The sequence below is a fragment of the Monopterus albus genome, unplaced genomic scaffold (genome assembly GCF_001952655.1).
Source record: "Monopterus albus unplaced genomic scaffold, M_albus_1.0 scaffold52.1, whole genome shotgun sequence".
NCBI classification, from domain to species: domain Eukaryota; kingdom Metazoa; phylum Chordata; class Actinopteri; order Synbranchiformes; family Synbranchidae; genus Monopterus; species Monopterus albus.
Genome location: NW_018127932.1, coordinates 3369457 through 3385862, shown reverse-complemented (window position 1 = coordinate 3385862; position 16406 = coordinate 3369457). Strand labels below are relative to the sequence as shown.

The following is a 16406-nucleotide window of genomic DNA, read 5'->3' as shown; positions in this document are numbered from 1 at the left end:
CAAAGAAATCATTGATAGTTTTGAATTGTAGAACTTTCACTCTTGGGATGACATTGGTGGTTTTATTAACTAAACCCTTGAGCACATTAGGATCTTCCCTGTTACCAGGTAGTGACCCTAAAACAATGTGGGAGAATTATCGCCATGCATTGTAATACTTTATTACGAGTGTGATAATATTGCAGTTTCATGGGAATTCATTATTATTGTGTGCACCTGCCATAGTGATTATATAGAGGTTTATCCTAGTGTAAATGGTCAGAAGAGATGACTCTTGGGAAGGTACACAACATCTTCTGACACTGTTTCCAAAACTGATGACTGAAAGCCACTTTTGTTATTTATAGCTTCTACCTTTCACAGCAACAATCCAAGATGAATTTATCTTTTACCCGTTCTGACTTGGTTAAGTTTTCTGCTGAACATAAACAGAATTTTATTGTACAGGGAAACGCGTTTCCTCACTGTGCATATGACAATAAACCCTTGACCTTGACCTGTTACGCATGCACACAGATGGAGATGGACACCCACCCACTGTACCTCACCCTTTTTCATGCACTCATATCTGTCAAATGTTATGTCCGTCACCATGGTGAATCTGCCATCCTGATATCTGAAATGTTGCTTCATCCAGAGGGAGTAATAAATCCCAGATAGAGTAGGGGCATCAGCTAAGTGGCTGTGTGTGGGTGTTGACGATGGCCAGAGATGGTCAAATGGCAGGAAAAGTCATGAGTAGGCACTTTATAGACCAGGAATGAACTCCAGTTAATCCTGTCGACCTGTCTCTCTCTCTTTCACCTCCTCATATTGGCTCTGTTTTTATTTCTCCATCACACCCTCTCTCCCTCATTTTGCCTGTCTTTTTCTCTTCTATCAACTTCATTCTGTGTCTCCTCCACCCTTCTTTCGCTCCACTTTCTCTCAACCACTCCCCTTATGTCCCTTTCTCTTTCTCCAGCAGAAGTGCAGAGCCAGGACTTTTGCCTGCTGGTAATTTATTTTCCCATTAGCCCCCTGTCTGAAGTGCATGCTCTGGGTCTGAGTATGTGTGGGGGGGACACCAAGGGCCACCCAAAAGAAAGACCCGGAGAGTCGAAGAGAGGAGGGCACCCTGGACATACTGATAAGACGCAAGAGTGGTGGGGGAGGTCGGGTGGGAGGAACAGAAATGAAGGGGTACAAGGATTGAGGATACAAGATGCTAGCTTGGTGTCTGTGTAAGCATTTTGCTGGTTATGAATTATGATAGACTAATTAGAAAAGCTGAAGGAAAATGGTAGATTGGACCATTACTGCTGTTAAAATGATTAGCAGATTCATTGGTCCTCAAACGTACACTCACATCAATCAAGTGTAATCTGGACAGGAAGGTCAGGTCTAGATGACTTTTTTTTTTTGTAGTTAGTTTCAACCTGCTGACTTGGTTGTAGAGGTGATGGTTTCAGGTTTCATTGAGGTCTGTGTGTGTTTGACTGTGTGTTGCACGCTCCCAGTTAGGATTAGGCCTTTTAAGGGCTGGATAGTTTGTGGCTCTCTTCATTTCAGCTGCTGGCGTGAGAGGAAACACTGCACTGAAGACATTCCTCTCTGTCCTCTCTCTTTTCTCTTGCTCTTGATGCTTTTTTTTTGTCAGGTTTTTTGCAGAAGTCCTCTGTTGTAGGTAGAGATTTGCCACAGGTTGAGTTTTTTCATTGTTATACAGTTGTTGTTAGTTTGCAACCACATATGTTTAATTTCTTGTCCTCTGTTTCTCCTGTGCCTGGCAGCAGGCTGCACAGCAGTCTTTCCCCTATCCAGTACCCCAGTGTTTTACAAAAAGGACTCCATGTCTGCAGCTTAGTGTCATTCTAAACCATATTCATCCAGAACTATGGTACATGCTGTGTTGTAATCTACCAGTCCTTTCCTTTAAAACAAGACTAATCCTGCTCTTGTTGTGACTAATCGCTTTTTTTCTGACTCTCTTCACTCACTTTCTTTTCTCACTTTGCCTCAACTGTTTGCCAGCCTTGTCGTTTTTTGTTGTTCATGCCCCCAGGGATGAGGTGGTGGTCAGCAAAAGATGTTTCCATTTTGTGGGGTTTAAGTTAAATCTGATCCACAAGGTGGTTCTAGACGTGAGAAATCTGCTGGTTGTCCTTTCTGCTTTCTTTCTACTTGTGTGTCCGTGTGTGAGGGAGAGATTTTGTGTGTCCATGTGACAATACACATCAAAGCCATTTGCACACTTCATTCCATTATTAAGACTATTGTTATTGTAATTCACATAACTGCAGCAAAGGTATTGCCTGGCTTTATGTCCATTGTTGCCTTTAAGATACACACACATACACACTGCTTGGGGAAAAAAAATAAATCCTCACATATAATGGTAGCAGATGAATAAATTGGCCTTAATCTGTGTAGGTGTGTGTCTGTAATGCTTATAGTGCGGTATTCATAGGCAGTATGTAAAAAGGCCTGCTTTATCAGTTATCAGCGGAGGCCAAATTGACACAGAGGAATCACTCCATTGTGTGCGGATTCAAAGAGAGATGTGAGCACACTGGATGTCTCCATTTCCAATAACTGTGACCTTGAGGCGAGAGGAATACCACCAAGCGCCCACCCCACCTCCAATCTGCTGACTGCTGAATTCAGCCCGAGCAAGCTGATTTTGGGTGTTGGGTGCGGAGCTAATCGGGGTTATTCTGTAGGGTAAATTGAGTTAGGCTTTTATTTTTTTCTGAGCCATGTGAATACAAATTACAAAGGCCTGTATACAATGTTGTGTGGAGTGGAATATTTATATGCTTTATGTCTGCTTTACGTTTTGTGTACACATATCGTTACAGACATTTCATACAAAAAAGGGAAGAAGATCACTTGGAGTGACAGGTAGGAGGGTCCCACCATAGGTGGCTGGCTGCTAGCTGTCTAGCAAGCTCCGCCTCTCTGCTCATATTTGGATTAACCGTAGCAGGTGGAGTGAAGCACTACCAATAAGGTGATGGCCAGACTTGAGCTTCAAAACCGCCCTTAAGAAAACCAATTGGTGATATCATGAAAGATTTGTCCATCTTTTATATACAGTTAGTGGTCTAAACAATCCGCCTGTCACTCTTCCCTTATTTTAGGATTGTTTTGTTTTATGGCAGCAGGCTTAAGTTTGATAATCATCTGCTTCATGTGGAACCAGTGATTCAACACTTAATCATTGTTGTGATACGAGAGACCTGGTTTAATCTTCTCTCCTTCTCAACAACATACTAAACATGACCACGCTCATCAACTGGCTAATCACTTGTACTATACAGTATATACTGCCAACTGACAGGAGCACAGAACATGAATTGTGCTTCAAAATTAAAGTGTATTAATACTTGTACCTTTGCAATTATCTCCAGTTCCACCAGAAACTTGGGAACATGGTTAGTCTAGAAATAGCTAGGTAATGGTGGTCTGTGAATTTTTAGTAAAAGTAGTAGTAAATGAATCAATATGGAACAGCAACCCTGTTTGTTTAATTTAGAAACCATTTGACTGGTGACCTGTGTTAAAAAGCCATTAGTTGATTGGTGTGTGTGTGTGTGTGTGTGTGTTGGGCACTTACTGTCTTTTTTTTTATTTTTATCATGTGCTAACACTGCCCAACTGTCTGTGTGTGTGTGTGTCAAGACAGGTTGACACAAAGCAGTCAGGTTCGTTTCACTCTCAGCCTAATTAATCCATCTCTTGGTGACAAGAGGATCCCCTACCCCTCCTTCCTCCAGCTCGTCCCATTGGCATTTTGGGGCAGAGAGATTCACCGGGACCCCTGGGCACCCCTCCTGCCATGACCCCTGCCCCCCCACCAGGGGAGCATCTGTGGATCAATCTGGGGCCAGCTGGTACCAGGGCAGAGGGGCAGGACCGGTTCTCTAACACAAACACACACTTCTTGACTGCCAGTCATGCATCATCATTTATGAAAACTAGGTAGTGCAGAGTAACTGTAGGCAGGGGTCGGGTGTGATTGCTCTTATTTTTTAGTGCACTATATGTGACTTGTCATGTGTGGCGCAGTTTGTGTGAGTGTAGTACAGTGCTCCAAGTCACAGCTAACACTGCAGTTGTACCGAGATGCAGCTAGGGTGCAGCAGACAGTCATCACCCTCCCTCCTCCTTTTTGTCATCTCAGGTTTTCCTTATTTCTTCCACACTCTGGTAATGTATAAACACACACACATTTTTGTGTTTAGTCATTCTCTGGGCTCAGAACGAGGAGAGCAATGATAGTCCGATCCTCTCTGTAATAAATTAAACTTTTGATTTGTCCTTCCCTTTCATTTTACATTGTCACAACCTCCCCTAATCCCACCTACCCCCTCACCTTCTCTCAAACATACACACACACATTGATTGACAAGTAGCATCCAGGGAAATAGAGCAGATTTCCATTGTTTGCTGCCCCAACTCAAATCTGTTGAAACGATTATTCCATTCTTCTCTGGGGTATTTGCATATCCTTAAGTATTTCCTATTTTTCAAGACCCCCCTCCTCCTGCTCCCCATCCTGCTTTTTGCTAAATCCTCTCTTCTTAAGTGTTTGGTACATTTGGCAAATTCATTCATAAAGTATCTATGTGTGCTATTACCTTAGTATAATAGCATGGGTGTAATCTGCAGAGAGATAAGAGGTGGAGAGGGAGACGTTTTTCCCCCCCTCATCTTTTTCTCATGATGGGCTGTTCTTTGGACAAGCTGAGGTTGGTGGTAGGGCGATGATACGTTATGTTCCCCAGCCAAAGCGACAAGGCTCAAATGTCAGCACCAAATGTCAAGTGGCCTCGCTCGTTGGTCCGTTTCGTCTGTAGATTTTTATTTAATTATTGGTCTGAGCAAGGACTGAGCTAGGAATGATGGAGAGAGGATTGGAGAGTTGGATGAGACGTATGGTGGGATGTCGGTAGGGCATGGAAGGATGGAAAGACGAGAGATATAGGGGGACGGAGATTAAAGAAACAGATTCTGATCATCTTGGCCAGAGCAATTTTAGGCTTTTTGACTGGGGCAAATGCATACTGACCATTAGGTCCTATACCTAGCATTTGGAATCGCAGTGATAACATTATTTGTTTGAAAGTTAATCAAGAAAAACACTTTCAGTAATGGTGATTTTCCTCAGGCTCTAGCAGAGCAACAATCTCATTGACTAGATCAGCAGAGTTTCAGTTACAGTTTGAGCTTGGTTGCAAGTCTGTAGCATTACTTGTTGTCTTACAGTAGCCGTTTTTCTGTGAGCCCTATAAATTTGTACATTGTGGATCAGCAGGTCTATATCAGACTTTGGTGTGTGGTAGATCTTATGGGGATGTTATCTTGCAATTTTTGTCCAAGAATTCCAGGTATTGTTTATGGAGTTAGAAGAAGTAAAAGTATTGAAATGGCCCTATTTCATACATGTGAAGAATCATTAAAAAAAACACCTGGATTCAGATGACGATCCAGATCACCACCAGAATCTAATGCCATATGCCCAAAACGCCATCAAAATCTGTTCATTACTTTTTGGGTTATGTTGTAAACAAACTAACAAATACTGGTAAAATGCTGGTACCATTATCACCTTAATGAAGGGAGGATTTATTGCAAGACTGCATCATTAGGCTACATTATATTGAACCAACCACACCCACTAAAATGCCTACTGACTATACACATTCATTGGAAATCACTAATGCAGATTATTTTTTATTTATGAGACTAAAGATGTTTTCTTAGTTTGTATGGCTTTAGGAACAGACTTGACTACTTGCACTGATTGTTGTCTGCCTCTTGATTATTTTCAACCACATTAAGTTAAATTCACTCATAGTTTGAATGCACATGGCAATTATTTTTTAATAACGAGAATTGAAGTCACTCTACACAGTCAAATGCTTTGTTGGTTCCTCTATGACTGGTTCATATTTAGAGTGTATATAGTTTCTTCTATATTACCAACAGCTTTACCACTCTACTGAAACCAGCTCTGTGTGGATATGTCTGAGTGTGTATATGTAGGAATACCCCGCGGTCCTTAATGATAAGGTGGAGATTGAGTTTTCCCCAAAGCTTCTGAGATGTGTGTCTCTCTATGTGAAGACATCAGGAAACAGGAAATGTAAAGAGCTTGTATCGCTCTATCTCCCGTACATGCCAGAGTGTATGTGTGTATGTATATGTGCTTTGAAACTGGTGTTGTGTGAAAGAGAGCTAGCTGCTCTGCTTTGTTCAGCATTGTGCACAAGAGGATGAATCCTCAGGGCTCGATTCACAACTGAGACAACAAGGAATTTTTCTGTGGTGTAATAACATGTGTGTGTGTGTGTGTGTGTGTGTGTGTGTGTGTGTGTGTGTGTATGTGTGTAGGTGAATTTAGTCACATAGGCTGTTTTTAGACATTCATGCAGTGAATTAGAGATGGAGAGCAAGAGGAATCAGGCAGGTGTAAAGAGAGGGCATGTGTGTTTGTCACTGGCTGCTGCTTTCATTCCACATGGCCTGTGAACCACTGTCTGATCCTAACCTTGGATTTGGTTCTGATATCAACCTCTACTTGCATGCAAATGAACACATATCATTTTCCAGGAAAATGTGGCAGTTTCCCATCACAAAAACAGAATCTGCAAAAACAGAGGAGGTAAAACAGAAAAGAGGAGCATGGCATGTCAGTGCTATCATCCCAGCAAGGAGCTGAACCAGTCTGCTATTCACTGACAGCGTGGTGCTTCAACAGCCAGACTTGCAGCAGACAAAACCCATTGGTTTTTGTTGGAGGGAGAGTGGGCAGGCAAAAGGCTAGAACATCCCCAGCTGTGGAGTTTCCATATCTAGCAGTCAGTGACAAGGGTTGAAGGTACTTTTTATTTTTCACACACCGTCCTCTGGTGAGGGGCATACATGCATACACACAGGGCAGTGTCACTGATACCCTAACTCCTATCACCTGGTTTGTGGCATATTCCCAATTTCCAGTTTGACGGCTAGCCCCTGGCCCAGAGCACAACTCTGTGAAGGAGGACATCAAACGTGCACATTTTATGTGAAATACCAGGAAGGATTTTACAGCTACATTTACAGTGAGTCATGGTGAAGGTCATTGATTTTAGTGCGATCTGGATTTAGCAATTGACAGTGGATTTATATGGATGTTGTAATCATAGACATTAGTAAAGATGAAAAGAAACATTGTGCTTCAACTTCTGTACCTGGTGTTAGAATTAACTGTACATTAGGCACTTTACTGAACCTTGAATACAGGTTCTCCAAAGGAGGATATAAAACAGTGAGCAAAAATGACACAAGACAGTTTTTGTTTTCCATAATTTTCTCACTTTAAAATGCCTCTTTCCTGCCAGTTGATCCTTACAGTGTAAATACAATCTGCCAGTTGCGTAGTATGTGATGTACTATATATTCATCTATTTTAAGACTAAGTGTTCTTTCTGGCTTTTGACTCCTTACCTGACTCCAAAGGGGAGCTGCACAAGAATTCCTATATACCTAGACTGTCTGTCTGTTTATGCATACATGGCAAATAAAAATCTTGAATTAACTTGAATGTGCCTCATCTCTCTCACTCTCCAGGAGTCTCCATCTGGGCGGAGGAAGGCCTTGGCTACCAGCAGTATCAACATGAAACAGTACGCCAGTCCTATGCCCACACAAACAGATGTCAAACTCAAGTTTAAGCCCCTGTCGAAGAAAGTGGTGTCGGCCACACTGCAGTTCTCCCTCTCCTGTATCTTCCTCCGTGAGGGAAAGGCCACGTAAGTCAACCCGCTTCTGACCATATGCTCAGGTCTGCCATATAGTACAGTCTTACACATGTTGGTGCAGGTAACTGCCGGTCATTTAGATAGAAATGAACCAGGTCTAAACTTCACTTTCAGCAAAGGATAAACTGAATCATGAGAATCTAAAGTTCTTAAAATGAGCTGGTTCATATTTAGGGATGATACTGTATATCAATCTAATGAAGCATAATGTTTGATGATGTTGGCGTTTCTGAGACATGTACTCGGCTCCATGGAATTTGTGAGCCGATTGTGTTATTTTATAAGCAGTACTCTGTTATCCTATATAGTGTTATTTAGTAAGAGTTGGCGAGGTTCTGCTCTTTTCTTTTTCCTAATGCAGTTCACCTTCCTCATGCTCTGTTACACAAGCTCGCATTGTTTGCAGCAGCAGTTCCTTTAGCAGCTGCTGTAAATTGCACTTACAGTGGCAGCTACTAAAGGGAGTCACATCAAAGTTAATTACCCATCAGAAATTTGTTAACCTGTAAGTTAGTCAACAAAACACATGCAGTGGTACACATCAGCCCTAGAGTCCCCAGGTCAAGGTTTTTATTATACTTATAACGGGGTGTAAATAATGTAAAGGGAATTCTAGCTTATTTATATTATTGTAACATCAACTGACTGGCTTCCTTGTCTAATGTAACTTAGCTAATTTAGTATGTGTTAGCTAGGCTAGCACTTTCTTTACTTGTAAAATGGGCTACATTCTGCTATCGCCATTGTTACCACTCACAAGAATTACTCCCCAGCAAAGTTATAGCCTACTTAATGTATTCTATGTGGAGACCAGCCTTATTAATGGTTGTAGCTAACAACCTGAGTTGACAGTACAGACAAATGTCCAATCAGCTGTTTGATTAGCTTGGTGGTATGTCCAATCACACAAACCTTCGTCCGTTTTTATGGCAGGGAAAACCCTGATGTGTAGAAGAATATATACACACGTGCTGTGACTCACCGAGTATTTGCTGCTTTTCGTTCATTCTCTTCGATTCCTCATTGATACTACAACTTTGATTTGAGGACACATGGTCAGTAAGTCTCAGTATTTGCTATTATTCATTCTAATTTGATAGCAGAAACTTTCATTCAAAGACAGTCGCACACACGCGCACACTAAGCAAAAGAAGAGCAGCAAGGCCTTTGTTGTGGTGCTGACGGCGGGTCGATGGCCCGTAACCCTTGTTAACCCTTCACAGAATGATGTCGACCACACACAAACAAACTCCATCACACCAGTTTCAATGAGCCTGTGAGCCTGAGAAACACCAAACACAAAGAACAAAGAGGAGAATACAGTGATTATGATGGAGCCGTGTATCAAGGGACTGAGAGGGGAGTACACAAGGAAACACAAGGGGTAATATAGAAATTGGTGCATGTGTGAATATAGTGGTGGTGGTGCAAAAGAGAAGAGACGGACAGTGGGCAGGGAAAGGGTGATGGAGAAGAGGCTGATCAGGGAAAACAAAACAAAAGAAGTAGAGACAGAAAGAGAAGCTATCATAATCCTTCTGTGTCATCTAGTGGGTTAAATTCTTCCATTTCCTAGTAGATGCTCTGAAAACACAGTGTTGATGCATTTTTATTTGTTCATTCAGCCATTTCCTTTTTTCCACTCTTTGGTATTTAATCTATTTAAGTTGTATTATCTCAAATATGTATTGGTCTTTCTGGTTTAGCCTTTTCCAAGTAGACCTGTTCATCATTATTCATGTATTATGTGTATGTTTCATCCGTTCTGAGTGTGGTTGCTACCTACAAACGTGTGTGCATTTTATGGTCCAGAGATGAAGATATGCAGAGCCTGGCCAGCCTGATGAGCATGAAGCAGGCAGACATCGGCAACCTGGACGACTTTGAGGAGGAGAATGAGGAGGATGAGGAGAACAGGGTTAACCAAGAGGAGAAGGCTGCCAAGATCACAGGTGACAACTGACTCAAAGAATGTTTTTCTTTGACAGGTGACAGATGTATGGTTTTGTCTGACCAGAGATGCACCAGCTGAAGTGACTGCTTATCAGGAATCAGTTGTTGGGTATCATGCTGTAGCAGTAGTGTGGTTACTACTGGTCAGCAGCCACTCTTTTCAGTGAACACTGTGCTGTCAGCCACAGCAGTACTAACACAGCTAGCTACAAACTCATCTGACAGTAACAGTGCTGAAAATGTCCTGAGCTTCATCTGGAGGTTAAAATCTCTCCAGCCCTCCTCAGTAACCACCCACACCAGAATAATCCAGACCCAGGCTTCATGTGGGGCACTGACTTTGCTTCTTAATTTTTTTTTCTCTTACTTTTTGCATCTGTGCGTGTGCGCATGTGCTTGTATAACTGTGAAGGAGTGAGAATCTAGTTTTACCACTTGTTCATTGCTTTCTCCTCCCTGTGTTGGTGGACTGGTAGAGTGATGGTGACTTGTCGCTTCCCATATATACATGTTGAGGATTCATTCTATGATCCAATGTATTGGTCCCGCTGCTTCCTGCTTTGCTTAATCCAATTTTTCAAAGCACCATCTATTCATGTTAAGCTTCATGCTTTGTCTCCTTTCTTTTCTTTTCCCTGGTCTTGGTCTCATTTATATGTATGTGCATTGAGTGCCTACAGCGATGCTTCAAGGCCTGGCCAAGCTGCCAAATCTCCTTACTACAACATTCCCCTTACCTAGACTAACCAGTGCATACCCTGCAAAACACATGTTCTCTTTTTATTTTTATATACAGTATGTAACTAATAAAAAGAGAATGTTTGACTCCTAAAAGGATGTTATTTGTGTGCATTTGTGTATGTATTTATTTGTCAGTTGTTTGTGTTACAGTGAGTGAATGAGTACCACATACCAAGGTAACCATATAATGACCTTAACTTTGAAAGCTCTTCAAATCAATGTAATGTTACTTGTGTGCCTGCACATAGTATAAAATTGTTCAGCTTTGCAAGAGCTCAAGTTGGCCGTTGTTACAGAGCAGTATGATATGCAGCATTACAGCATTTAAATACCCGTCCCTGTACATGCAGATATTTAATTATGTATTTGTACACATAATGTCAACCAGACATGATTTTCTCAGCTAGTTAGCAATAATACTGAAAACATAAACAAAGGTCTATACTCTGAAATGTATGCAACTTCTTCAAGACTCCTATATCTGTGTGCAGATAAATGGAGTGTGTGTGTGCCATTATATTACTTGCTTTATGGGGACCAAAACCTGTTAACACATTGTGGGGACTCAGCCAAATCACTGAATTATAGGGTGCCAACATGGTTTAAGGTTAGAGTGAGATTAGGTGTTAGGTTAGGGTTAGGCAAGTACTGGTTATGGTTAAGGTTTGGATAAGTCTACAGGAAATGAATAAGTCAATGTAAAGTCTCCACAAGGAATGAAAGCACAGTGTGCGTGTGTGTGGATATTCTTAATGGGGTGTGTTATTTTGCCTTGTTCACTGCTGTTCTTCCTTCCTCCCTTCCTGTATGGCCCTGTCATTTACAGAAATAGTAAACCAGTTGAATGCCCTCAGCTGCTTACATGGGGATGATGATGATGATGGTGGTGTCCTTAAGCGAGCACGCAAAGCAACCGCTAAGCCTGCCGCTTCCTCCCAAGGTCTTTTTTTCGCCTTTCTTTCCCCCTTTTCATCTTGTGTTCCTGACCCTTTCATTGTCTTGTGAACATTGTCACCTTTTCCCTACCATTCACTACCACAATTACTTTCTGTGTATTTATTTTTTTAACCCCTCCTTTTCCATCTTTTGTTTCTGTCTCTTTGCCCCCCCCACCCATCTCGCTGTCTTTGACGTTGGTATTAAGATTGAATTTTGGTCATGTGGGCTTGACAGTTTATCTTGGTCCATGTGGTGATGTGCTGTACAAGGTGTGGTGAATGCTTCAGTTGGTGTTTGTCTTTTTGGTTCCTATTCTTTGTTTTTGACAGTATGAGCTTCTCTTTTCATTTACTGCAATTGGTAGTGAACCAAGGAGATCTTCTTGTACATTAAAGCATCTTTTAAAGAAGACAAAGGTTCTCTGTTTTGTAATGAAGTATATTTGTTTTTTGTTGACAAGTGAGTTTGGATCATCCTAAGTTAGCTGCAGTTGTAGAGCAACAGTTTTCGTTCTTGCTGCAAAGAATAAACTACAGGGTTTCAGTGGCAAGTTTGTCATCAGCAGTTTAGAGTTAGCTACTCAGATGAATAATGCTGATCACTGCATACTTCTGGCTTTCTGTAATACAAGACAATCCCAAAACTTAATTTAGGACCATCACATTTTACTCAAAGGTTTTCCACTACAGACCACAATAGTGAACAGTCACAAACCATGCTACATGTTGTGACACACCAATGCAAAGGCACATGTGTGCACTTGTTATGGATAAAAATGGGTCATGAATGTTGTCAGTAAGAAGCAAGGAGAAGTGCTGCACCTCTTATCAGCTACCGCCTCTTCACATTGCCACACTGTAGACCAAGTAACACGCACTCACATACACACAGCACTTTGACTCTTTGCTCAGTTTCTCACACAGAGCTCAGCAGCACTTCTTGGCATCGACCTCACATACATTTACACTCTTTTCAAACGGACCCACACCCTGGCAGCATGGGACTGGGCTACACTGAGACTGATGAAGATAAAGTGGACAAGACTAGCTTCTTCAGCCAGGATCTCCATAGCAACTCCCTGCTGCCTTCACGGTCTCCCACAGGGTAACCCTCCATACCTCAAGAATGTTCCCAGAATGCCACTGTTACATGCATGGAACTGGGTTGAGGTGAGAGAGAGGCACAGAGAAGTTTAGGCAGCACTCTCCAACAAGAGGGGTTACCTAAGACCGGATAGTCTTTATGCTTGTGGTTCACTCCAAAGTGCAGATTTTGGTATAGTTCTAAATGTTTGTGTTCATTTAATTTTGGAAAACGTTTTGTTATGTAGTTGTTCCTTTTGACTCGGTCACTCTTCATTGTTGCTTGTTTAAATGACTTTTTGTTGGACTCTGTGGCAACAGAGCTGATCAACAAGCTGAACTTCCTGGAAGACAAGGATCAGGAAACGCCTCCCACCATGAACACCAATCCCTTTGATGAGCCTGATGGCGACCTTCATTCTAACCACCTCAACCCATTTGGTGATCCTGATGTGGAAGGTATGTTCAATTCTGTAAGCATGTGATGAAAATATATTAAATCCACTTTTATTGTGATGGATGGATATTGCCAGTAATTTAGGCTTTAGTCCTATTGTCCAGTAATGTTGTTGCAATAAAGGTTTAGGTTTATTTTGGGGGTGTTAGTGAAGTTACAACCAGTGTAAGTTTAAGTTTTGGATGTGCACATGCTGTGAGTGTGTAATCATATGTAGCTATAGCCAGTTGACTTCAGTGCTTTCAGTCCATTTTTGTCTGACTGAGTGTATTAGGATGGATCCTTTGTTTTTAAGGGACATGCTCCTGCACACATACAGTAATGTTCCACTATGTTCTTTGCTTAACTTGTCTTTAATCTGAACCTTAATCTGAATTTTTGCTTTCTTGAGCACACGTGTTGTATATTCATACACCTTTCTTGTGTGGCATCCTAATCTTGTTAAAACATTATTTAAACTTTACATATCCATGTGTGTCTATTACCAGTTTCCGTGGTCCTGAACACAAAAAGTGTGTATTTTGGTGTTTTGTTGTTAGATTTAGTTGTCTGATTGTTAGATTAAACAAACCTGGGCCAGGTTAGAACTATAATACAACTATGATATTCAGGCACTACCATGTGCCTGAAAATGCAAGTCGAGTGAACTAATGTAAGCCAAAAAAAGGAATGTTGGCATCTACCCACAGGTTGCCTTATACCTCAGCTATTACTGTATAAGGTGATTTAAAAAAGAATGACAATGATACAGACAGTTAAGTCTGTAATGCTGAGTTGGTTACCAGGACTAAAGTCACACTGAGTTTGACCCCTCTGTGATGCTAAGGTCTATAACCAGGTGGGGTGACAATATATCAGTGTTTTTGTCAAACAAAGAAACTGGGTGCAAGTGACTGTGTTTTACAAATATAGTATGTGTTGTATATGCAGTCAGTCCTCTACTCTCTCAAACAGAGCCCCCTGCTCAGCTGTTCTTAAGGCAGCAAGAAGGTGATGATTCCTTCTATGACCACGACTCCTCCAATCCGTTCAATGGGCCGGATGAACCAGAGGCACATACACCCCCGGGGAACCCCTTTGAGGAACCGGACCAGGACATGGACACCCAGCTAGGCCCAGAACCCCCCAAGCCGAGGCCGAGGAAAGGTGTACGGCCAGTTGACATGAGCAAGTACTTGTACGCCGACACCTCTCACAACGAGGAGGAGGAGCTTGATGAGTAAGGGTTTATTTCTTCATCTTTTGATATTTCAAATGGTTACCACAGGAAACCGGGAACCCTGACCTGGGAAAAGATCATGACTGAGTGCCTGGCTGCTGACAGGTTGATATTGTGGAGGTATGATATTTACAGATGGCAACAACAGGCTTGTTTGACGAAGCAGTAATTTGAAAAGATTAGGTTTAGATGTCAGTGTATCATTAAGTAAAGAGTGGGCACCTTGCAAGCTTTGCTCTGTTGCTTTTACCACTTTAATTTGCATTAGTTTAACGTTCTCTCATTTTTGGTGCAGCATAAGAACAGAAGAAGCCCATTTCTTTTTGTATTTACTGACATTAGCCTTTTATGTACATCAGAGTAGCAAAGTCCACATTGTATTATTTGCTAGAGGGAGTCGGATAAACACACTTGCTTAAACAGTTGAGCAACTCAGTTGCTCTGTCTGTGAGCCCTATGGGAGGATCCAGACTGCCTAATTTGGTAGCTGTTGGCAGGCCAAGTCCTGTAAGACCCCTCCTTACAGAGGAGTACTTGTGGCCCTGCATAAGGGCAGAGTGATGAGGCAGCTCTTTCAACGGAAACAAGGGCCCTGTTGTTTTACTGCATTCTTTAAGCTTGTCTCCCTCCTTCCCCTCCTCTGTCATTCCTTTCCTCCCTCATGTTAACTTGTTGCCGCATACTTTTCCTCCTTGCTATTCTCTTTAGCTTCCTCCCCAGACTGTTCATTTTTATTTCACCTCCCTCTTCTTTCATTGGGCTGTTCATTACTTTCTTCCTTCTTCCTCTCTTTTGTTTTCTCATCCATCACTTCAGTGTATCAAGGCTGGCAGTTTAGTTCAGTGAGGAATTCTCTTTTCCTTTATAAATAATACTATTCATTGAATAGTACACTACCACGTGACACACTGCATGTACAGTATGACTCCTATCCAAAAAACTTAACTGATGTTGGCCGAGGTGTGGAGTAAACAAACGCTGCACTCAGAGGGAGCACATCTTTACTACCTCAGCAAATTTTCACGGTCACATTTCTTCATTGACTAAGAGTAGGAAGAGTTTCTTACTGTGAGGATCCTTTTGTTGTTCTCCTCAGAGCAGAATGTTTTCACTGACTGTGTGTGACCTCTGCAGAGAAGTGGCCATGCCTGAATTGTATATGTAAATTCATAGGTTTTGGCTGTTGAGTGAAGCTGTCACACAAAGTAGTCGTATGTTTTAGTCCTCTGCTTTCTAAAGACAGACAGGTTATTGACTGGCATGTTTTTTTTTTTTTTTTGCTCTGTCTCATACACCAGGAGCAGTCTGCAGAATAAAAAGTTCAAGAGGGCAACACAGTGTTTTGACTGCAGCCCTTTCACGTCTTTTAGCTGGTGCCAGTCTGTTAAAGCTGCTTTATCAGCCTGCCTGCCTTTCTTTTCTTCGCTTCCCTTCTTTTTTTCCCCCGTCTCTATCGCTCTGCGGCCAGATAGACACCGAGTAGCTCTAACCTTCTCTTTCAGACATACCTAGTCAGTCAGGTTTTTTTCTTTGTCACACTCACGGTGACCCCCACCCTCTCCATCCAATTCTCTTGTTTGTTTGGGATTGCTTGTTGCATGTTGAGTGAATGTCTCAAGGCCATGCCCCTGCTTTCAGTGCCACAAGCATGTGTGTATATTGATAACACACTGACATGTGCAAAAGAGCGCCACTGTGTGTGTGTTTCAATGCATGTTTGCATGCGCGCCTGTGTGTATGCCTTCCTGCTCCTCTCTGTCTGTCTGTCTGTCAGTAGTCCACTGTGGGCAGTAAGGATATGAGGTCATGCAGACCTGACCTCAGTGCACCTGCATCTTCTATTACCTTACTATTTGTGTCTGTTGTTCATTGTATTGCACCAAACTCTCCATTTACCATGTAGGAATATCCTCATATTTAATTAAATAATGGGCAGTTGGAACACTGATAATCCTGAGAATTCATGGCGAGATGTTTTTTGCTGTTTGTTGTGCTCTCTTTTCTTATATATTGTATATATACTGTGGCTGAATTGTATTGCTACAGTAGTTTTGTGTCTTTATGGTTTTTGTTTGCATAGAAACCTCTACACTAATTTTATTATTTATTGCAGTGTTGACAGTTCTGGATTGGTGACCTGTTTAAAACATTGTTGGTTGTCTTTGAGTCACATGGTCGTATCATTATAACCAGAATTCAAAAGAAAATTTCCAATCTTTCTGACATGA

The 16406-nt window shown here is 41.8% G+C and overlaps 1 protein-coding gene across 7 annotated transcripts in view; it reads left to right on the top strand.

Annotated features, from left to right (window-relative positions):
* The window catches only part of ehbp1 (EH domain binding protein 1), a 124285-nt gene that overhangs the window by 24385 nt on the left and 83494 nt on the right, over positions 1-16406 (top strand). For 6 of the 7 annotated variants that reach the window (XM_020601649.1, XM_020601648.1, XM_020601654.1 and 3 more), the window contains exons 6-10: positions 7597-7778; positions 9600-9739; positions 11308-11421; positions 12824-12961; positions 13914-14178. In XM_020601649.1, the coding sequence (XP_020457305.1) occupies positions 7597-7778; positions 9600-9739; positions 11308-11421; positions 12824-12961; positions 13914-14178 (839 nt within the window). The remainder of the gene's footprint in view (positions 1-7596; positions 7779-9599; positions 9740-11307; positions 11422-12823; positions 12962-13913; positions 14179-16406) is intronic. The other variant, XM_020601651.1, reaches the window with a different exon arrangement.